The sequence below is a fragment of the Netta rufina genome, assembly GCF_964035555.1.
Source record: "Netta rufina genome assembly, chromosome: 15".
Classification (NCBI taxonomy): domain Eukaryota; kingdom Metazoa; phylum Chordata; class Aves; order Anseriformes; family Anatidae; genus Netta; species Netta rufina.
The window spans coordinates 10,316,270-10,339,615 of NC_140138.1; the positions used below are offsets into that span (position 1 = coordinate 10,316,270).

The 23,346-nt window shown below is 40.2% G+C and overlaps 3 protein-coding genes across 4 annotated transcripts in view; 2 read left to right on the forward strand and 1 right to left on the reverse strand.

Moving 5' to 3' along the window:
- The window catches only part of DNAH3 (dynein axonemal heavy chain 3), a gene marked incomplete at its 3' end in the record, with an annotated part of 59,604 nt that extends 55,141 nt beyond the window's left edge, over window positions 1-4,463 (reverse strand). The window contains exons 1-4 of the mRNA XM_084296242.1: window positions 4,362-4,463; window positions 3,697-3,798; window positions 1,574-1,799; window positions 555-624 (exon numbers count right to left, since the gene is read on the reverse strand). Of these exons, the coding sequence (XP_084152368.1) occupies window positions 555-624; window positions 1,574-1,799; window positions 3,697-3,798; window positions 4,362-4,394 (431 nt within the window). The 5' untranslated portion in view covers window positions 4,395-4,463. The remainder of the gene's footprint in view (window positions 1-554; window positions 625-1,573; window positions 1,800-3,696; window positions 3,799-4,361) is intronic.
- Window positions 4,464-7,811: 3,348 nt separating this feature from the next.
- On the forward strand, window positions 7,812-14,522 carry LDAF1 (lipid droplet assembly factor 1). 2 transcript variants are annotated; one of them, XM_084295783.1, is made up of 6 exons: window positions 8,085-8,441; window positions 8,810-8,863; window positions 9,214-9,348; window positions 11,236-11,404; window positions 12,255-12,393; window positions 13,644-14,522. In XM_084295783.1, exons 1-6 carry the CDS (start codon window positions 8,250-8,252, stop codon window positions 13,735-13,737), a joined length of 783 nt encoding a protein of 260 aa, XP_084151909.1. In that variant the 5' UTR covers window positions 8,085-8,249; the 3' UTR covers window positions 13,738-14,522. The 2 variants fall into 2 exon arrangements, with proteins under 2 accessions (XP_084151910.1, XP_084151909.1); XM_084295784.1 differs by lacking the exons at window positions 8,085-8,441; window positions 8,810-8,863 and adding an exon at window positions 7,812-7,921 and having other exon boundaries at window positions 9,210-9,348.
- A 1,807-nt stretch (window positions 14,523-16,329) lies between these two features.
- LOC311214975 (melanin-concentrating hormone receptor 1-like) lies at window positions 16,330-17,949 on the forward strand (the record flags this gene model as incomplete). The annotated part of the gene is given in 3 exon segments (XM_084295867.1): window positions 16,330-16,414; window positions 16,870-16,922; window positions 16,924-17,949. Coding segments are annotated over 3 exon segments (1,164 nt in total).
- Between the last annotated feature and the right edge of the window lie 5,397 nt (window positions 17,950-23,346).

Genomic DNA, 23,346 nt, shown 5'->3' on the forward strand with positions numbered 1-23,346 from the left:
TTCCACATAATCCCATCCATAGTTGAAAAGAATTTAAGTTTCCATTTTGTCATTTTAATGGTACAGATCACCATATTATCTTAACATGGAACAAGATAGTTACTGTCATAGCACTTCCAGAGGTGACTATTTCTCTCCCTATTTTACAGATGAATACAAGCAAAAAAAAAAAAAAAAAAAAATATATATATATATATATATATATATATACACATATATACACACACACTCATGATAGAAGAGTGACCAATTTCGCAAAACCCCAGCAGCATTACAGAGCATTTAAACACTCACAGAACAACTGAGTTGCATCTCCATTAACTAAACTCTGGGTTCTCAAATCAATCATTGTAAAAGGAAGACCTTGTTAGCATGCCTAAGACTGAAATTTGCCCTGCCACAAAGAAGCAGTGAAAGCTACTCATTTAGAACACAATGAAATTTTAGTAATGATGCTGAACATAGCATCCAAGTCAAAAGAAAAATTAAAGCACAAATCAAATAGCTAGAATGACTGTAATATTTTGTATCTTTATACTATTATAGAACATTACCTAGCAGAATCACATTGACTTCTCTGTGCAAGTTTGAGTCTCTTCCTGGAAGGCGCAAAATCTTTTGAAGCTTTAAGTGCCAGTTAAGAAAGTCACATAAAGGAATATTTTTCAAATAAGTTATTATTTTAGATCGGTAAAACAAAAACAAACAAACAAACAACAGCAACAACAACAAAAAACACTAAATCAATTCCATCAGGTAATGAAATGCCAGACAAATGCAATATCACAAAGAAATCCTTAGTTCTGACCAAGGATTTAGCAAGACATTAAAACCACATGTTAAAGAATCTTGCTGAATCTGAAACTAAAAACTAGGTTCAGGAAAGCATTCAGCTCACACTTCTGACTTCAGTGCTTACATATCTCTCTGAACAAACCATGTTTTCTGCCCACTTAAATAGCAAGAGTATTACAGCTGTTGATATCCTTATCTGCATTATATCACAATGTCATATCAAATCAACAGCATAATATAGACTTAAATAAGACTTATGAATAAGATTCATAAGACTTACATGTGCGTACACATTTTGCTAACACAAACTTCTACTGCGTGGTTTAGACATAAGAAGTGTATTAAGTAATGTTACTTGGAGTTGATCCTCACAGGAATATTTTGATGCCTGTCTCCTGTTTTATTATGTTATGCAAGGCTCATGAATATGAACATTAGAGGTGTACATGTTGAATGTGTTTCCATATTTTGCTGCTGGTACCAATTTTTACTTCTAACTTCAATCAGAGCTTGCATCTTGTTCGCCTTCTGCTTTGCAAACAATTCCCTCCTAATAATTATGTGTGATTATTTGGGAGGATGAATCTAACAAATTTATTAGGCCTTACCTTTACTAAAATGAATGCACGCTTTTGGCAATTTGTCTATATTGACTGTCAGGTAATACACTTGGAAGAATTTATTAGGGAAGAGTGATTTTGCTAGATGATGCTTTAATAAACAAGTTATGTACAGAACAAGTAAGGCTAAACCTATGAACATGTTCAAATGTGGATACACAGTGAGGCAGCTTTCCACTCTGCTGAACCCAGTGATGTCCTTGTCATTGATGAGGATGTTAACTTGTGAAGATTCTTCAGTTTTAAATCCCGTGCAGTAGGAGTATAATTATTAGCTATGGAGTCACTTGGGCTTCGGTAGTGACTCTGTTCTTTGAATGGAGCTGCCAAAGTCCATGATGCTTGTTGCATCAAACGAGGATAACATCGTCTTTTAAGGACAAACTGCAATGGGAGAAACAAAGAAGCCATAGTTGTACATAGCACAATGTTTTTAGGTCTTCACAGAGCTAAAAATATCACCATAAAGATTAAATATACAAGTCTGAGTCAGAGTCATTTGACCACCAATTTCTTTTTAGACCCCAATGCTCCACATACATCTAAGAAAGAATTTGTGTCTTTTGTGGGAGTACTCATGCTTTTTTTTTTTTTTTTTTTTTTTTTTTAATAAAACAGAGGAAAGCGTTAGTACGTTATCTGGTACTCACTACTTCCCCACATGTCCCTCTTGCTTCTTTTCTTCACCATACATTTGGTTAAATTTAGAAAACTTGTTATTCCTCAAGCCTTTGTTAATCATACATCTACACTCGATACTTGTAACAGTTGAACAATAATACAAATTAGCAAATTCTTCTCTCATCTTTCTCTCTCTCCCACGTCAATTTGTAATATATTTCTTCTGTCTACTCATTCCATGTTTCTTCTCAGGTGAATTAGTATCTATCGATTGGCTCTTTATCAGCCCTGAGATCTAAACTTTAATGAAGAAGCTCACAGGCATAAGGGATGTGGGATAGAAAAGTATGTTTTTTTTAATGAAGATACCCTAAGAGAGAAAATGCATGTAAGATAGAATAATGAATGTAATTCACATCATGGTGCCTAAAGCTCTTATTTTAAATTCATATTTAGCTTCTGTATTACATCGGGTTTAATGATTTTTTTTTTTTTACTTAGTTGGAATAACACTATTATCACACTATCGCTGCAACCATATTCCTTAAAGTAGCTTCTGAAAGTTCACAGGATCATTTCAGTTCCATTGTTTCCATTGCACACACGAGACAGTTGAGTAGGTCCCTGAATTACAGTTTCGCATTATTGAACTCATACAAGAATTGAAAAGAGTTTGGAGATTTGGAGATCTTCTGAGAAAAGTCGCTGGCTATCTCTAGGAATTGCTGAATTGAGTATAAACTCCAAATTCTCAGTTCTTCTCCTAATTAGGTCTGCTTTCAAAACTACATTCTTTCTTTCCCACTACATAGAACAACTTTCTGCACGCAGAGCCTTCTTATGTGACAAAAATTTCAGCGGCTAAATCAGCTTGTGTTGTATTTAAACCTTGACATTTCCCCAGAAAATTTAATTGAATTTTTCATGACAATAAAAGATTTTTATGCAACATTTCACTAAGTAATTTTCCACTTTTAAAAAACATACATTTTCAGTTAAAGTTTCTTAATCTCAAATAAAGACCAACATAAGACATTTTCCAGCACAATTTCTTCACAAACAGTATCTTACTAAGAAAAGAAATCTCAGAGAAACTGAAGTAGTGACACAAATGAGCCAAATGAGCAACTGGGAGGCATGTATGATAAGGAATGCCAGGCCTCTCTTCTTCTTCCCATTAAGTCCTGGCATATGTAATTTTTATTTGTGTCATCTGTACAAGTTGTTCATTCAGATCAGTGCTGCACCTGCCAAGCTCTCAGCTGTTTTTGGAACACCATTCTAATTCAGTTGTTTTGTGCTCTGCCATAAAATATTTATGTTGGGAAAAAAAAAAAAAAAAAGGAAAAAAAATCAACATTTGTTTGGATGAAAAATATTTTAAAGCCAAAATGCAACAGCAAATAATAATGAACTATAATGTAACAAACATTTAAATTGCCACAGTTTAATCTCCAAATAATGTAAATTGCAACAACACTTTTTTAAAATAAGAGCAGCTCTAATAAAATACTCAGTGATCTCCTTAGTACTTAACAAGAGTAATTTAATTAGGTTTTCCCATCTTCAATTCCTAAGGCTTAGTAGTATATAATGCCTAAAGTCACTCTAGCAGATGTAATTTAACGTTTATCCTGGCAAAAGGGGAGAGCGCACATACCTGATACAAATCTGAAGGTGTAGCTGAAGAAGCAGCAGGTATGGGTGGTAACTCTGGTAACTGTTTTGGATGGCTCATGTTATACACTGAATCATTTTGTGACTAGAGAGATATGAAAAACACTTTCAAAGGCATTTATGAATTATATTGCTTTGAAAAACGTTCATTCAAAAAGAATAGGGACTTTCAGTTTTCACTGAAAATGAAATAGGACAACTTTTATTAATAATCCCGTCTCACAGAGACACACAGAAATCATTGTAACTGCCAGGCATGCTTCAATAAAGATAGCATGAATTGCCCTTGATTAATGACTAAAGGATTGGGCTTTTGGGTACCTTTACAGAATAAACTGTGCAGTTTATTGGTAGACTTCTTCATTCATAAAGGTATAAGAGTTACGAAGAAAACCATTGTACATTCTAACGCCAACTCTTGATTTTTATGCTACCTAACCATTCAAAGAGTTAATGCTTCTTAAACACTTGAGCAACGGGATTATTAATAAAAAGGCTATTATTATAAAGGCTAAGGCCCCAAAAATATTGAACAAGAACGAGTGTCTTCAAATAAAGTCCTTCTTAATGTGAAACCATAAGCCACTGGTAATGGCCAATTTGAAAAAGATATATCAATCTTTCACAGTTCTAGTGGAAAGAACTTACCCCTGGGACCATGGGTCTCTGTTTTGGCTTCATTTTGCCTTGTCTTTCATCAACCTGTTTTTTGTTTGCTTAGAAGATTTTGGTCCTCCCACTCAAAATAAGTATCCTGGTAGTTACTCACACTGAAAAAGAATTAGAGAACTATTTCAGGTACTACAAAAGGTACGAAAACAATCAGCTTCCTATCTCTTCTGCTAAGAAGAAAAAACTCTCCCCTAGCTCTCTTCTTGCTAGCTTACAACACTAGGCTTTCTTCCCCTCCAGACCACACACTTTCTTTTTCTCTCTTTCCCTGTTCAGGCTCACTTTTCACTTTCTTACTCTCTCCAGATATCTGTCAAGCATGATTTTTTCACCCTACCCTCTCCATGTTCTCCAGTTTCATTCCTCCCCACAGCCTGCTCTCTTCTAAGGCACCAGGGACTCTGAGTCCTCAGTAGTGCTTTACAGCAGATTTACCCATACATTAACTGCCATGAGAAATAAACATGTCAAAAGGAATGGGAGGAGAGAAAGAGCGATATGGCCCACATGCCCTACACAACCACAGAGTCCATGAGCAAGCTGGGTCAGAGGGAAAACTACCTGCAGACGCCCTAGTAACCCGTTACTCTGCCTGTTCTAGCTAGGTGAACTTCTCCGACGCTTTCTCTTCCTCTCAGTCCTCGGCTTCGTTGCCCCAGTTACAGCATAGCTGGTGCTAGGAGACAGGAATTTCCTCCCTGTCTTCCCAGAGCTGAGAAAACAGCTCCTTTCAGCGCTGTGCTGCACCAAGCTGTGGTCACAGAGACTCAGTTCCGGAACCGATGAGGAGTAGAACTGGTTCATCTTACCTCCAAAAGCTACTAAAACATCTTAGATACTCTGCTATTTGTATGAAAACACTGTACACAGCAAAGGAGATCCCAGAACAAGAAAGGTAGTATAAATGTGACTTTTCATAAGAACTGGGGAAAAAAAAATAAAGATTCAAAATCTTGAATCCAAACATCACCACTATTTTTTTAAACCATTCAGAATCAAACTCCCCAGAGACCCAAAGACATTGGGATACTTGTACTCCCTGGTCTTCTGGATCTGTTTGCATTTGCCTTCCAGTCACCATTGTCACTATGTGCTGAGAGAAAGTGTCCTCCTTTAAATTTCTTTACAAATGGGAACTTACAATCCAACATGAAATCTAGTGCAGTCTCCTTACACTGACCCTTCAGAGAGGCCTTATACACATTCTGCCCAACATGGCAAACCTTCCATTTTAACTTAAACTCTTCATCAATGTCTTTGGATGGTGTTTTTCATCCTAAATTTTTCTTATATAAATTTATTATTTTATTATATTTATTATATAATTTAACACATATTTATATAATTATTATATTTATTATATTTAAAAAATTATTACATAATTTTTTCTTTTACGTAAACAGTAAGAATGGATGTTATCCTGGTACAGCAGCATTGTTTCCCATGTATTTGGCAGCAGTATTTGGCTGTTTTGCAACACGAAAATCTTCTTGCTAATTCAAGGTGATGCTGGCAAGAAGACAATCTCAATTAAGCAACAGTTGTGATAACTACAGTTTCTCTGTGTACAACTCAGATGTTTTTTTATGCATGCCCTTTAAAGTTAAATAAATTACTTGTGCTGTTTGGGAAGCATTAAAAACAGCTATTTTATGTGGAAAGAGATTATGCAGTTACACATAGCAGGAAAATGAATTACTAAAATGTACAAGACTACCTCCAAAACTGCAGCTATGTCATGTTTTTAAAACAGCCAGAAATTTAAAGTCTCCAATATACTTCCAAACTCAGTGGAGCCATTACATTTTATAGTGCCATTATCAATGGATTATGTGACACTATGATACTACCAGTTAGTTTTTCCCTACGTTCACTTTAAAAATATATATATTTATATAAAATAAACAAATTGAAATTCAATTTTACATATGCTAGTCTACTGGGTATACCAATATACTATGCACTTTAATAATATCAGATATAAACACTAATAGTTCATGCAAAATAAACTTGCCTTCACCACCCTTTTCTTGTAGTATCTTGCGTTGTGCTCTTCAGAGCCCATGGTCCAAGTTCATTAACCTGCAAATCTCTCCTTTACTTCATCTGTCTGCACAGATCCTTGTATCTGCAGAGCTCAATGAAACCAGCACCTCAAAGACACCAACCCTGGACAGTCTGATAGGTTAAAAAATAAATAAATAAATCATACTTTATAAAAGTAATCTTTGCCTTATAATACCAGCATGCTCCAAATTAAATATTCAATTTATTTAATTGCCTTTAAAAAATAATCATGAATTTTTTAATGCTCAGTTTTACAATACTCCTATTTTGGCACCAACAAAAACCAGTCATTAAAGCAGTCAGGAGAAACACGAACTTTTGGTAATTTCTGACTGTAATTTGCAGCGTTAAGAATTCTATGTAGCAAAAGCCTGAGAAATCACTGAAGCTTCAGGCTTGCATGTAACACCATTATAACGGCCCTGGAAAGCAGCCAGTGCAAACGGTAGTGCAGCACACCTAACCGAGCCCTTCCTAATCCCAGTACAAGTGCTGGGATACCATATGGGGCACAGATCTTTCTGAAAACCCAGCAGATTTTCTAAGCAATAGTTTCTCACGTGGCACGCCTCCCCAAACAGGTTTGCCAGGTGGCCACCCACACACCCAAGGAGGCAGCAGGACTAGGTGGAAATGTGGGAACAAGCAACTAGAAACAGAGAAGAAGGCAGGACGGCTTCTTTCGACAACATGTTGATTATGCCAACCAAAGCGTTTCACGCCTGCAGCTCCACTACATTGTGGAGTCAATTGTGGCTGTGCAGCCACAATTCACCCAAGACTGCCTTCATAGCCTCCAACAGCAGAAAGCCCTCTAGCTGTGGATGATTTTCTCTCTATAATATAAACACGCGTGCATTTCTGGTACATCATGTCATGAGTTGTAGCTCAGAGGCAAGGCAGTCACCGTGCATCTCCTGGCCTGGCCTGTGGCACCCTGAGGGCTGAGCAAGCCCCTGAGCACCACACATCTCTGAGGGAAGAATTGTGTGGCCATCGCTGATATGCTCATTTTCTGTCCTTAATTCCAGCACAGGAAAAAAAAAAAAAACAAACACCCTCAAGGATACAAGTTGTGTCCTAAGGGCAAACCCCACCCAGAAACCCTGGGGATGCCCAGCCCCGCGTTGCTGAGGCAGGATGCTGGGACCGACCGCGAAGGGCAACTTGAGGGGACACCAAAGTGCACAAACCAGGAAATAAAAAGCAAATTAATTCCCCCAAACCCCCGGGCGGTGTGCGGAAGCCTGTCCAACCCTTTCCTCGCTGAAATCCTCTATGGTGCCTGTGCCACACGAGGGGGAAGCCCTGGCCCCCCTCCAGCCTCCGGCCCTGCCCGCCGCTCCGCCGGCCCCCGCGGGGAGGAGACAGCGGCGGAGGCGGCGGCAGCAGCGGTTCCCTCAGCCCCGGCAGGCCGGGCCCGGGCTTAGGGCCGAGGGGGGCTGCGGCCCGGCGGGCAGCCGCCTCAGGTGAGGGGGAGGCCGTCTCCGGCTCGGCGGAGGGCGGGCAGGGAGCGGCGCCGCCCCGCTCCGACCCACCCGGCCTCCGGGGCTGCGGCCGCGGGCAGCCTAGACCCCACCGCCCCGGCTCGGCCGGGCAACGGCCTCCGCCCCCGCCCGGTGTCTCCGTGCCGAGGAGCGGAGCCCGGCGGGGAGGCCCCGCGCTGTGCCCCGGAGCCGCGGGTGGCGGCGGCTTGGGCCTGGCCCCGCCGCAGCCTGCGTTCGCCCCGGGCCCCGCTTTGAGGGCGGCGAGGAGCGGCGGCGGGGCTCGGCGCTGTGAGGAGCCGGGCGAGGCGCGATGGGTCCTCGCTCACCCCGGCTTCAAAGCCCGAGAGGAGGCCGGGGGTGGTGGTGTGCAAGGGGCAGCAACTGGCTCGGCCCCGCAGCTGGGCGGCGCCGGCTGAAATTCGTGAGCCTGGGGGGCTCGGGTGGCGCGCACCTGCGGGCGTCTGTGCTGAGCTGCACTGGGAACGAGGGACGAAGCGATTTGGTATTAAAATCCTGTGTAAACAGAAGGAAGGACCATCTATAAAACAGTCTAATTTAGTATTAAATAATATATGTGTGTGCAATATATATTACAAAAGTACAAAAACACAGTGTGTATACATATGTGTATATATTGTATATATAAATACGTAATATTGACACGATGAATATTTAGATTTAAAATAAGGAAAACATGTCTCTTAATCTTCCACTGATAATGGTTTCCCTAACAATGAATTCAGAGAGGTACCAGATTTCAGAGGTGGGAACAAAAAGACTTTTGATCTGATGTTGCGTTAAAATTGTCATAACTGTGGTCAGTGTTTGAAAATATTTTGCCTTTACATGCTGAGTTTTGAAACTCTACAGGGTGTGGTTTCAATTCTGAATACCAGGCTACTCACACAAACAGCTCTCGTTCACGTAAGTATTAGAAGTTATCAGCACTAGTAGTAATAATTGTCTATACAGATAGAATTGACTTTTTACTGGTGATTCAGTACCCTCGTGGTTAAATACAGGGTCAATGTTGTAAAGGAAGAAGGTGAGAATTATCTTTTATCTCCATATTTGTCTCAGAGTTTGGGAGTTTCAGAAGCATTTTCAGGGAGGAGCACCCTGCGCTAGGTTTACTTTTGTAAAAGTGACATTTTAAACTCTATGGATGACCTTAATGTCTGAAATCTACATTCGCTGTTTTTGCAAGAGAAAAATTTGTTTTCTGGAACCATCTGCATGAGCCTGTTACTAATTTTACGTTACTTTTAAGGAAGGTTGGATGGCTGAGTAAGAAGTGGTTGTTCAGAAGATTCACAACTGTCACTGGGGAGTACAACATGTCTAAAGAAATGCAAGAGCTGCAGAAGCAATGGCACTCTGTGGTGGAGTCCATCCACAGCAACTCAAATGTGGGTCTGAATTAAAATTTTATAAAACATTTTATAAAATAATTTATAATATACTCCTTTTGTAATTCTTGGACTATCACACCCCAATTTATTTAAATGCAATTTCAAAACTTTGGTTTTATGGAGAATATTGGCACTCCCTGTTTTAAAGTGAACACTGAGGAGCCTACAAGAAGGGCCGGCTTCCCACACCTTCCATAATTAACAAAAAGGGACATCTGTTCTGCAGTTCTCTGATTTACTGTCATAATCGTTTGAGACAGAATAGTGGCATTTTAGTGAAATGGTCATGCTACTATAAAATAATCTAGTATACATATTTCCCTAGAGGAAGAGAGATGTCTCTTCTACAGTAAAATCGTAGTGTATAGGTGTAACAGCTTCTACAAAAAGATTTTTTTTTCTGCTTGTAACATTATAATTATATTATATTGGGTGAGCAATTGGCTAACAGGCAGGGCCCAAAGGGTTATGGTAAATGGGGCTGCGTCAGGCCGGCAGGCGGTCACCAGTGGGGTCCCTCAAGGCTCCATTTTAGGGCCGGTACTTTTCAATATTTTTATAAACGATCTGGATGTAGGAATAGAAGGTATTTTGAGCAAGTTTGCTGATGACACCAAACTTGGAGGAGTTGTGGACTCGAATGAGGGTGGAAAGGCCTTGCAGAGGGATCTGGATAGGTTGGAGAGCTGGGCGATCACCAACCGCATGAAGTTCAATAAGAGCAAGTGCCGGGTCCTGCACCTGGGACGGGGAAACCCTAGCTGCACGTACAGACTGGGCAATGAGACGCTGGAGAGCAGCCTAGAAGAGAGGGATCTGGGGGTCGTGGTAGACAGCAAGTTGAATATGAGCCAGCAGTGTGCCCTGGCAGCCAGGAGGGCCAACCGTGTCCTGGGGTGCATCAAGCACGGCATCGCTAGTAGGTCAAGGGAGGTGATTGTCCCGCTCTACTCTGCGCTGGTGCGGCCTCACCTCGAGTACTGTGTGCAGTTCTGGGCACCACAGTATAAAAAGGACATGAAACTGTTGGAAAGTGTCCAGAGGAGGGCTATGAAGATGGTGAAAGGCCTTGAGGGGAAGACGTACGAAGAACGGCTGAGGTCACTGGGCCTGTTCAGCCTGGAGAAGAGGAGGCTGAGGGGAGACCTCATCACAGTCTACAACTTCCTCGTAAGGGGTTGTCGAGAGGCAGGAAACCTTTTCTCCATTAACACCAGTGACAGGACCCACGGGAACGGGGTTAAGCTGAGGCAGGGGAAATTTAGGCTTGACATCAGGAGGGGGTTCTTCACGGAGAGGGTGGTTGCACACTGGAACAGGCTCCCCAGGGAAGTGGTCACTGCACCGAGCCTGTCTGAATTTAAGAAGAGATTGGACTGTGCACTTAGTCACATGGTCTGAACTTTTGGGTAGACCTGTGCGGTGTCAAGAGTTGGACTTGATGATCCTTAAGGGTCCCTTCCAACTCAGGATATTCTATGATTCTATGATTATAATTATATTTCTAACAACTTTGTGATCCAGACAAGCCTCTACTGTCTAGATCAAAATCATAGCTCTTCAGATCCTACTGAAATCTGTGCTGCTAACCCGTGATTTGTTTTTTTGTTTTAGTAACATTTTTTTAAATTTGTGCAAGAACGGAACTGGGAAGTCCAAGAGAAACATGTCAGCCCTTGTTAGGAGTGTATTTGCTATGCACTTACCTATATTTGCAATAGGTCCTTATCCCTGTGAAATTTATAGGCAATGGTTGCCCTCTATTCAAGCTGCAGACTTAGAAAAAGATGCTACACATATTTTTCACTAAAGTAGCTATGACCTTTTAAAGTTACCTGTGATGAGATAAAATCAAAATATGAAATATTTTTCTTTTGTCCACAGGTTGTTGCATTTATGAACTCTCGTGTTGGCCTATATTTAGATGACCACCCTTTTATTGCCTTATCACTCCTGATGTTTGTTGCAGTGTCTGCTATTCCTGTTGCATTTTTCCTGATTTTTATTGTTACGACAGCCATAATGGCTTGTATCGGTGTGATAGTCATGGAAGGTACTGTATGCAAGTATGCATTTCTTTACATTTTCCCTTTTAAGACATGACAACTTTTCCTTTTTCTCTTCTTCCTTTTGGAATTACCAGTTCGTGTGTTTGAAGATTAGCAGTAGTGAAACTCTTAATACAAGATTAATCTGATTAACTGTAGTTTATACAGGGGAAATCCTATTTCCCTGTCTAATCTCAACCACCTGGATATAGCTAAACCAGTTATCTTGACCATGCGTAGCTCTAGTATATGGTCTTTTACAGAAGACAATTTTGCAGTGTTTTTGTTTTTGTTTTTTTTGTGTGTGTGTGTGTGTGTTTTGTTTTTTGTTTTGTTTTGGTTTTATGTGGTATTATATTATATGCCAGGCATTAAAACTTTCTGAAGTATGATTTCTTCTAGATATTCTGTGTATCTCTGGCAAAGTATGACACCGACAATTTCTTTGCCCCTTCACCTCCAAAGTGAAAGTTCTTCATGGGCTACTTGGAGGTGTAGGACAGGCTTTAGCATAGCATAAGATATTAACAAAGTGTGCAGTATATAGAGATATATAATCACTCCAGATCATTGGGATTGGTGCAGGCAGAGCTTGAGAAAACATTTTGGTCTGATTTCGGCAGACCTTCCTTCCCCTTCACATAAATAATCTTAGAAACAGTGGTTCTCTTTCAGAGTGCTGTCTGGGGATTTTCTATTATAATAGCTAAGAGCCTCAGTCTATCCATCAAGTGGCTGATAATAGTAGACCATTTTGTGAATGGTTTGAATTTGGGATTGTGGTAGAATGTGTGCTCTTCTAATTTACATAAATATAAACTTGTTTAAATAACAACCTTGATTTTCTTTTATTAGGTGTTGTAATATCCATAGGTGGCATAGCCCTCCTTTGCGTGCTGTGTGGCCTGGGTGCCCTTTCACTTGGAGTTTCTGGAGTACTGAGTGTTTGTTACATCATTCTTTCAACTCTGGTCAACTACTGGTATGCTTCAAGGTAATAATTAATGTCTTGATCCATTGTCTGACTTCAGATTACAACTGCACTATTACTTTGGTTACTTCATTTACTTTAACAGTTAGCCACTTTTGATTTGTTTAATGAATGCTTCTTGAATGCTAGAGCACCTTTGGCTATGTTGTTGATTTAATATTCAACATAAATGGCTGGTTATCAATATATATTTTGATGAGATTTAATACGTAGCCTCTCCGGTAAAAGGAAGTAAGTCTTTAAATGTGCATGTGCTAACACAATATAATTGTAGCATCAGACAATAAAGTACAATTTTTTCTCAGAATAAATAATGCTTTAAACGTCATTAAAACACGCTTTGAAGCTTGCCTAGAGGATGAAGCTTTTGCTCAGGTATGCCACAAAGTTCTTTCCATATGATGTAGTACCCAGCTATCTCAGCTTACCTGCATTCATAGAATGATAGACCAAAATTACTTGTAGCCTTAGGATAAGTAGATGGGTAGTTAAAAGCAAGCGTGTGGCTATAACAGAAATGACACGCTTTGCTGGGTGCTGTACGTGTGCTGATTGCCAGTCATGTCTCCTTGTGCTCCCAGAAGTTGAGGCTTGGTGGCCGGCTTTAGTCAGCATTGCCTTAGCCATGCTTTTACTAAGCATGTGGCTAAAGGTAAGAGGCAATAGCAGATTATGCTGGAGTGCCATCTATTGCTCACTTAAGCATCTACAAGGGAATTAATGACAATAATTCCTAAGCATAGGGAAGGGCAAGAAAAATTATAGCTGCTCTGTCCTAGATTTCCTAAGTTTGCTCCATCACAGCAGTGCTTCCCACACACTTTTCAAGGCCACACAGAACTGCCTGTGGAGCCCATGATGCCTTCAATAAGGCAAGATCATGGTGCAAGTCCCCGTGTGTTTGACTTTGTTCTCCTCCAGGAGAACCACTTACCACTCCTCCAGGGCATGCTGCCAGGTCCATAACATTGCCAACTATCTCCAGAAAAGACTTCTCTTTTCTATAGCATATGTTAATACACAGTCCAACCTACAAACCAGTCATACAACCTTGATGTAACACAGACAGCATCTGGAAGATTGCTCTTTCCATGTTCCTGTGCCTTTTGAGAGAACTCTGGTAGACCAGCAGTGAATGTTGCAGAAGTCTCAGATAGGTCTGTCTCATGTTGCTCAGCTTTTAGGCTAAAGTTAAAAGACAATAATCTTATGAAAGAACAGGCTGTAAAACTGTTCTTTTCTCTTGTATACAGAGGTGAGATAAGAAAGCAAGAAGCTAATGGAAGTTTTTCACAGAAGAATCCTTCTGTCACAGACCTTTCTGCCAACAAAGGAAAGAACGAATAAGTGGAATTCTCCCCATTTCCTTCATATGCACTTAAGTGTACTATTCTGACCTTTGCAATGTAATTGTTTACTTGGTGAGCGTTCAACCTCTGTGTACTCCTTATGGGAAGTGGAAAAAAAAGAATATGCATCTTATACTGTCACTGTAAAACTAATAGTAAGAATACCTATTAAGAAGTGCATTGTAATATTAAGTCTATGTGTATGATGAGATGTTCCAAAGGATTTGGTAAAGGGATGTAATAATAACAGCCAATAGTAAGTTGGTGACAATTAGGTGAAAGGGGTAGGTGGGTATTTGACTTCCCATTTGTTACTGGAGTTTTAGATGTACTATCTTTTGAAATTTGTATGCAGCCATGGGCCATTTTGATACATAAGTGACAAAGCTCAGAACATCAAATGTTTTTGAATGTTGAAAAACATTTTTAAGCCTTAACAGCCTTTGTTAAAATACTGTGAGCATGCCATGCTGATGCTTTATATTTTAAGAGGAAAATTGAGTTACAACATACCTTAACTCGTGGTATAAGCTTTTATATACCTTCAAATGTTGCATTTTTATGATGGAGTGTTTTCCTTGTTCTCATTGCCTTGTCACATCAATGGTATGCAATTTGGTCTTGCATTTTGTTGTATTATTTTGCGTATTTAAATTGCCTTTTTTTGCTTCTCATTTGTAACCTTGTACTTTATTTAAACTTTACCCATTTTTGCAAATGCTATAATATTTTTAAGCATTAAGAAAGTGTCTAACTATATTAGTTTAATAAAGTGTTGTTTGTTTAACCAAGTTGTCTTATGGTATTCTATTTATGGTAAAAGTTTTCCTTTCAAGCTAAAACCTACTAGGTAGGTAACACTTTTCTCAGATACTTCCAAGTTTTATCTCAGACTTATTTTTTTAATTTCTAGGTGATGACAATATTCAAGTGGCAGGAGGAAAAAAAACAAAACAAAACAAAACAGGAGTGTGCTTTCTCTGTTGTTCTTTGTAAAAAAAAGCTAGTGCTGTGGCATTGTTTATATAACAAACACCTTGGAGAAATCCATCTAAAAGAAGGAACAAAGGTTTCATATGAATATATGCGCACAGTTTTTTTACTTTGCTGTTATTTCCACTTGATCAAATCTGCAGTGGTAGTCAATTACAATAGAACTTTACCAGTTTACAGCAGATGAGGATTGGTGTGCAAAATAATGGAAAGACATACTAACAACTGTGTGGTACTGCCCAGGGGTAAGACTGCACATCAGAGCTGTAGGTAATACAACCCAAACGCACATTCCCAGTGCATATACAGGACTGCAAAAAAAATGAAGGATACCAGTGTTTGCAAATTAAGAGACTCCAACAAGGTTGTATGCTGGCAGAACTGAGGTAAAAAGAGGTGTTCTGCAGTGTGTGGTATGCATTAGCCCTTGTGCAAATGGACTGGTACCTGCTAAGAGCTGTGAAGTACTGAAATAAGAACTATTTCTAAGTGCTAGAAATCCTTATGGCTAGCGAAAAAATGAACCTTGGAATAGCATTCTAATCATTATATAACCCTTCCTGCCTCTCACTAGACTGCTGTCCCCAATCATCAGAATATAGTTTGAGTCTAATCCTACTTTCCAAACGTCTAGACAGTAATGCCTTCAATCTAGGACTTTAGTGGCTGTTATAAGCAAACTAATTGTTATGAAGGAAATAAGACAGAGATCAATGTGACTTGATTATAGCAGTCACCACCTCAATTATTTAATGGCTCCAGTGTTCTGCCTTTATAACATACCAAATTATTGTAATTTTAAGTACACCTTGAAAATCAATCACTTGTTTATCTCCTATTTTCTTCCATCAGTCTGCCTAAAATGAAACATACAACTTTATTACTACGCTATGCTTAAGACCTCAAAATGAATTGAAATGAAGAAAACACTTCACAGGAGGGAAATAATGATGCTGTTTATCAGCTGCACTGCAACTGATTAGGTATAGCCAGAAAATAGCTGATTTCCACATACATGCTCACACAGCTTGTACCTTTTTACTTTTGGAAAGATTGTGTTTGACGGTCTAAAGAGATTAACCCCATTCTCCACTTGCAAGTCTTGCCACAAACTAAATTTTAGGCACTTTAGCTTAACATGGTTCTTTGGAGAATAACATTAAGTTATACTCAATTATCCCCCTAAAAGCTCTCTATTCTTACTACCCATCATTTTATTAGTGGATTTTATTTACTTCCAGTCCTCATTTGCTTCTCCAGAGCACAAGTCCAGTGCTTTGTCTCTCAGTGGATCTTGATTACTGCCTTCAACACTAAAATGAAATTCTGCTCTCCCTGCAATTGCATTTCCAGCACTCCACTGACAGCCTGGTGACAGGCACTTTGACTCATTACATCCTGATACGAGTTTTGCCTGGTGGTGGTGCAGGGAGCACAGGAGCAGCTTTTTAACCCACATTAACAGCAGCTTCTGATTCTTAGAGTATTAGCTTTCTGAGCAGCTCCACAGACCTCCAAGGAATCAGCAACCTTTATTCTTTTAATACGAAACACTAACATCTTCAAGCTGCTGGTAGGGGCCAATTTTTACTGAAGAATGGATTATAAAACAAATCACACAGAGAGCTTGAACATCTGTATCCCCAACAGCTCCAAGGTTGTTCAAAACTTTTCTATGTCTGGTAAGTGCAATAAACAGGTAAGCAGAAAATATATAAATTGTAATAGCTAAGTTAATATAATATAATAGCTATAAGGGGAATAAAAGTCAGTTGAGATGGTTTTGAAAGCCTGAATAGAGATACTAATGTCCCTACAGTTGAACATATGCATCAGGTAATGCATGTATTCATAAAGCATGTTTTATACGCATACATTTGAAGAGATGTACACACAATTATGGAATGACAAACCAGTGTTCTTTCATTCTATTGTTTATATGTTCATTCATATGAAGGGAGGAGTGGGTGTATGCACATTTGATTAGACACATCTGATTCAGGCTGTACAATTGTGAAAGCTGCTGAGAAAGCGCCTGCGTGGTTAAACACAACTGCATACACAAAGCACATCCTCTCCTTACACGTGCCTAAGAAATCCATTACTGTTTTTATTCTGATCACTCATTGTCTGTCAGAAGCCAGAATATCTAGAAGGCAGGTCCTCAGCTGTGGCCCTGGCACATCTGACTTTTTTCTTGCCTGCAATTATCTCTGCAGGTGACCTCTCCAGGATGAGCTATGGCAGCTTTATCATGCCCACCCTGTTTGGCATTATCTGCTTGTTGGGTGTTATCGGTAACAGCTTGGTTATCTGCACAGTCTTTAAGAAATCCGGCCCTACGAGTAGCGTCCCAGATATCTTCATCATCAGTCTCTCCATGGTAGACCTACTCTTCCTCCTGGGCATGCCCTTCCTGATCCACCAGCTGCTGGGAAATGGAGCCTGGCACTTTGGGGAGATGATGTGCACAGTCATCACTGCCCTGGATGCTAACAGCCAGTTCACCAGCACCTACATTCTCACTGCTATGTCCATCGACCGCTACCTGGCCACTGTCTACCCATTCACCTCTACTCGCTTCAGGAAGCCCCCTGTGGCAATCATTGTCATCTGTGTGCTCTGGGCCCTTTCCTTCCTCAGTATTACACCTGTGTGGATGTATGCTCAGCTCATCCCTCTGCCAGGAGGGCTGATAGGCTGTGGGATATGCTTGCCAGACCCCCAGAAGGACATTTACTGGTACACTCTCTATCAGTTCTTCCTGGCCTTTGCCATCCCTTTTGCCCTTATCACGGCAGCTTACAGGAAGATCTTGCTGAAGATGTCCAGGTCCTCAGAAGCACTGATGAGCCAAAGAAGCACAAGAGCTGCTCGAACCAAGAAATTGACCCGTACAGCAATTGCTATTTGTGCAGCTTTCTTCATTTGTTGGGCACCTTTCCACTTCCTACAACTAGCTCAGCTTGCCATTACTCACCCTACCCTGCCTTTCCACTATGCCTACAACGTGGCCATCAGCCTGGGTTATGCCAACAGTTGTCTGAATCCCTTCATCTACATCCTGCTGGGACAGAATTTTCCAATGCGGCTTGGGGTCCCTGTAACACCAGCAGCTGCAGGACATGCCACTCCAAAGGGGATCAAAAACTTTAATGGGGATGCAAGTGGATCAGGGCAGCCACTACTGCATTTGGTGTCTGTCTCTGGCAGGTAACAAGTCATGCAGCAATAAGGGTACGTCCCCACTAGCCAGTCATTTTCCTCCTTTCCTGAGGAAACACAAAGTCAGGAGTAGGCAAATTAAGCACAACACTACCCTATGGGATGTATCTTTACCTTGCTTAGAGACAAAGTAAAGGCAGCACTGAGGCAACAAGTAAGTATACTCCAGCTCAGAGACTAGCCACACTATTTCCTTCTACATCTTAATATTGATTTTCATTATGCAATTCATTCTGTCATCAGCACTTATCAGGAGCCAAAGCTGTGAAGTCTCAGTTGCCAGCAGCTAGAAGTAGAATATAGCGCAGTTTCTCTCCTGACCTTAATGTGTTTATCAGCTGCTCCTTTCAAGGCTTCTCAACACATCCTTTTAATAAGAGCTACTTTCAGTACTGCACCATCACCACAGTAGCATGGTTTCAAAAGGAGATATACTGAAGCAATAGAACTAGGTCGGTGTAGACTATGTATTTTTAGTGGAGATAGAAGTCATCCCTCAAATGATGAGTTTGTGTTGTTGGTTTTAAAGTTATTTAACATACCTGTGAAGTTAAGAACTCTGCATTATGCAAAATAATCTTTATTACAATGGTCCCTTTTGCTCTTGAAAAAATTTAGAGCGATGTCACTGTGTTTAGCATGTGAAGTTTATCACATGATAAACTTCAGGAGCAGAGAAGACTTCAACACAGTTTTCAGCAAGGGAGGTGTGGAGAGGGTATTAGAACTGTGTTTCAACCCTCTTGGCTTCCTGCAGAACAGAGGCAACCCAGCAGGGAAACAGCAGGTACCTTTTCCACCATGGTGGTACCAGGCCCAGCTGGTTCCTCAGCATGACCAACTCAGGCTTTCTGAGCAGCACTGCCTCCCAAAGGCTTGTAGGCCCCACTTCAGAATGACAGCAGCTCTCTGAGGTATACTTCTAAGCCCTTATCCTTATATCCCAGAGTATTCCAAACATCCTGAGCCCTTCTGAGGATGTTTGCAGCCAAGAGCTTTGAAACAGATCCTGAACCAGATACTTGGAGCCTTGCCCACACATACAGGACAGAGGGAAGAGAGGCATATGCTATCTCCACCTGCAAGTGTTTTTTTTTTTTTGTCCTCTTGCTGCACCATTATTTGCCCTTCTATATTCATTAGCACTCTAAAACTCCCTCATGATGTCCTCAAGTACAGCACAATTGAGCCACCCTGGTAGAATAATGAAGTTATGTCCCTAGCCTCCAAGAGGACTATCTCCTCTCATACGTTGTGTTTGACAGCCTTCCCCCAAGCAGATACTAGCCAGAAACAGGAACTAGGCTAGAATCACCCTCAGTTGACCTGTGTGGTTGTCACTGTATGTCACCTCCTTACATAACCACCCCAGCTATTAAAAATAGTGTAAAGGATAAAGAAAGTAAGAGCAAAAGTAAGCTTTCATGTTTAGGTAAAGGTATAAGTAAGTGAAGTGTTTCAAGGGTCCTTGCTCCTTAGAACTTCCAGTTGATTATGTGTGCGACATAAGCAACCTTTTAATTTACAGGGATATTGTTCTGTAAAACAGAAGTGGTAGACTTTCATGTGACAAATAGGATTTACAAAATGGTATGTAAGCTATTCTAGATGGAATTTGGATCTCCATTCTAGCTGAGAAAAAAAAGCTTCTCTACCTAAACATACACTAATCTCTCCCCATATTTCAGAATGAGGGGAGAGATAGGGAGGGAGAAACATTAAGAACATTAGCCTTGTTTGGCTCAGAAAGGCCAAGAGCACACACACAGAAGTGCTGTGTTAACAAAATAAACCCTCTTCCTTAAGTACCACTTTCACTAGCTTCTACAAAAGAAACGTAGACAGCCAGGAACAACACCACTTGAGTACTTGAGTATTGCTATTGCTCCACAATTCAAGTAAGAGGCATGAGTAAATAGCTAGCTAAAACCAGAAGCAGGGCTGCTGTGCTGTTTCTGCTTCCCCAATGACTCTACAAGGGAAAGAATGGTACAAATGAATGATAGAGGTCCATCATCCTAGGAAGTATCTACTTATCACTGGATGTAACATTACCATAAATACAGTGACCTAGCTAAAAAAGAGACACTGCTACGTAAAAATGCAAAGGAGAAGGACCATCAGTTTCAGTAGAAGAACAAGGACATGAAATCCATCACAGATGTAAATACTTCATGTTACATCTAAAATCAAATGCAACAGGACTTAACCCATGCAATCCTTTCAAACCTGACCCTTATTAACTTGATAAGAGATGAATACAGCCTGTAAATAAATGGTTCTGATTTGAAATGCAGTTTCATTATGCTTTCATTGACAGTGATTAACTTTTGTTTGCTCTCAGAACTTCCTGTTCCCCTCACAGAATTAATTTACATAAATATTCTGAAAGTATGCACTGAAGTTCCTCCATATTTATTCAAAACTCATTAACAATGAGTACTGTGAAGAGACCGTGGCAGGTGAGTCCCCCACTCCTACACTACTTCTGCATAGAAGACTTGATAGTTTGCATTAGTAAAGTTGTCTGCTGACTTCATTTAATGTCCCACATAATAGAGAGCTGGACTTCTGGTGGTTATTCTCCCCCTTTATTCAAAGGAGTAAGACAATCAAATTCAGGTTACCACACCCACAGTGAAGAGGATTTTAATTCTTTTATATTCTGTTGCATGCATTTGTATTTTCATGCACCATTTCCTTGGCTGTGTGAAGTCATGTGTACAGAATGCAAAAATAAAGCTTAACTGCATGCCTGAAACCACCTGACTGAAAATAGACTGTTACCTCTACAGGCAGTACTGTCATTTCCTATACTAAAAGCAGCAAACAACTGTACAGTGACTTTTAAAAATATAAGCTGACCTTTTACCAAAAGCACTGATTTACTATATCTCATGTCCTGTTGAAGCTTGAAGTGCTACCACCTTTCATACAAGAGTAATTAGTACAAGCACTTCTAGGCTCCATTTATGAGACAGCAAGACTAAGAAACACAGCCTCCCTATGTTACTAGGAAGTGCAGTGATTCTTTAGTGACTAGTAGTGTTAGGCATCAGTGCTTTTGCTCTGCAACACAACATATGAACAATTTATGAGTGTTCATACTGAAAATATGGTACTTTCAGAGTGAACCTTGTTAATCTAAGCACTTCAGGACTATCCCTGATTGGTTTAGCATGGAAAGGTGTAGAAAGGCAGTTAATGATAGTTCATGTTCTTCACATGTGACAGCAGAAGCAGGAAATAGTATTTCATGGATATAGTAGCACTTCAGCATAAATCAAAAGTAAATGAATGTACTATGCAAATTAAGGAACCAACAACAGACTCATACTAGTTATGACAGCAGCAGGAAGTAGCATAGCAAATTAACATTTAGTTTCATAAAGCTGTCCCTTGCTTATCCAGATTAAGACATTCCATAAGAATGGGTATCAACTGTTGTAAAGGATAACCACAGACCCACATCAAATTCAATCTAATTAGCATGGCACAACCAGTCTTCAAAGGATGCATCATTAATTCTGAGGTAGCATTGGTATTTGCCATTCTCTGCAGGTTAAATACCCTGTTAAACTACTTGGCTCCCTACAATGCAGTAGTGTTTAATGTTTAACCTTATCTGGATTAAAATGTGAAGGGAAAATAGTTACTTTCTAAGGGAATATTTTAGAAATAGAAGTGAGTAACCTATATCATTCAAGTTTTTTTTTTTTTTTTTTTTAAAAAAGGGAATATTAGAGCAATTAACACCTGAAGAGGACTTGGGAGCTCTTCAGTCTCTCCTGGCACCCAAACTGAAATCTGATTTTTCCAATTCTGTACTGAGTAGGAGAAGCTGCATGTAACAAAAACTGTCAGAAAGGAAACATGATTCACTACCATGAACCTTTTATCCCTACCTTCCAGCCAAGGAAAGAATTATGAACACTTTCCCATCCACCTGCACACACAGCTGCTTACACTTTAATGTATGCATTACAGTAGAAGACAGCTGTTACTTGCTTAGCCCACCCTTTTCAAGGGAATACCTCCACCTTAATTCTCAGCAACCTCAACACTGCATACTCCCCCTATCCTCAACGAATGGTCAGGGAACTGTCAGGAAACTGCCAGCCACCCAGAGTATCAGCTGTGGAGGCAGACAGTCATTAAACTTTCAGAGGTCTCAGGAGCCTCCTATTACACAGTGGTCAGAAGATGCAGGATCCAGCTTGACTATAAGCACTTCAACATCCTTGGCGAACAGATGAATTGTAAGAAGTGTTTTTACAGTAATACTTTAAATCAAAAATACATACTGGTTGTTACTGGTAGGCCTGCACAGAGCCATTTTCCATCACCAGCTGCAGCACAGGACTTGTTTACAGAAGGAGCAGGTGGAAGAGCTATACATGCTACAGTTGTTGGCATAACATGGATTTCTTTAAAAGGAGCATTTGGTAAGCATTTCAAGGAAATAGGCTGTAAAATTCAGGAATAAAGTAACATGGCAGTAGAATAAGCAGACTCAGGAAGTTCAGGTTTACAGGTAAAGCTAAGTTGTTTAATGAGTAGAGATTAAGAGGAAATCAGTATGCAGTTTCATAAGTATATACAAGATAGAAAGAGGATACATAATAGACAATGTGATGAATTTAACTCTGCCACTTTTTGTCAGGGTAGAGAGCCACAAGAAAGCAAAAGCAAACCTGAAACAGACCTAGGAAGCGCACACCTTGAAATTCTGTAATTAGTATGAAGCATTTATGGAGTGATGGAAAACTGGAAAAGTTCATTATTGATTAACAAACCTATTTATGATACTGTGAGATAGGGGCATACTTTTATGGCATTTTTTTCCTCCAAAGCACTTCATTATCCCTGGAGGACTACTACTCTAGGGGATAAACTGATAGAATAAAACACTAGTAAAGACTAAAACTGAGTTCCAACCATTGAACTTGAAACCTAAAACATTCTGTTTGTCAATAATCATACTGCTGTGGTTCATTGCTATTGTTGCAAGGCAAACAGGAAACAGCAATTGTGGGCAGAGGTACTCAGCAGCAGCACTTCTGGGGATCAAAAGCACTGTGCCAAGTGTAACCCAAGGTTGTTTGCTCCACTGCCTTCAGTCCTAGAAGCCCTGTAGTTTCATCCACAGGAAAGCCAACCAGTCCCAAAACTTCCATCAGTTCCCTCTACAGATATGCACACCCACACATTTTTCTATTTTAAAGTAGATAGTCCCAAAACCCTGTTCCCCATTTATTAACTTCACCAAAATTCACCCCTAGGAAGGCACCACAAAGCTTTTAATCCAGGGGTACAAAAGGTCAGCTGCAGGCTACAGCTGAGCAGCCAGGGGTTCAGCATACCACTACTGAGGCCCACTTATCTTCAA

Coding starts and splice junctions, on each gene's coding strand:
- LDAF1 (XM_084295783.1), top strand. CDS start 8,250: ATGGGTCCTCGCTCACCCCGGCTTCAAAGCCCGAGAGGAGGCCGGGGG. Junction 8,864..9,213: donor CACAAACAGCTCTCGTTCAC/GTAAGTATTAGA, acceptor CTTTTAAGGAAG/GTTGGATGGCTGAGTAAGAA. Junction 9,349..11,235: donor CCATCCACAGCAACTCAAAT/GTGGGTCTGAAT, acceptor TTTTGTCCACAG/GTTGTTGCATTTATGAACTC.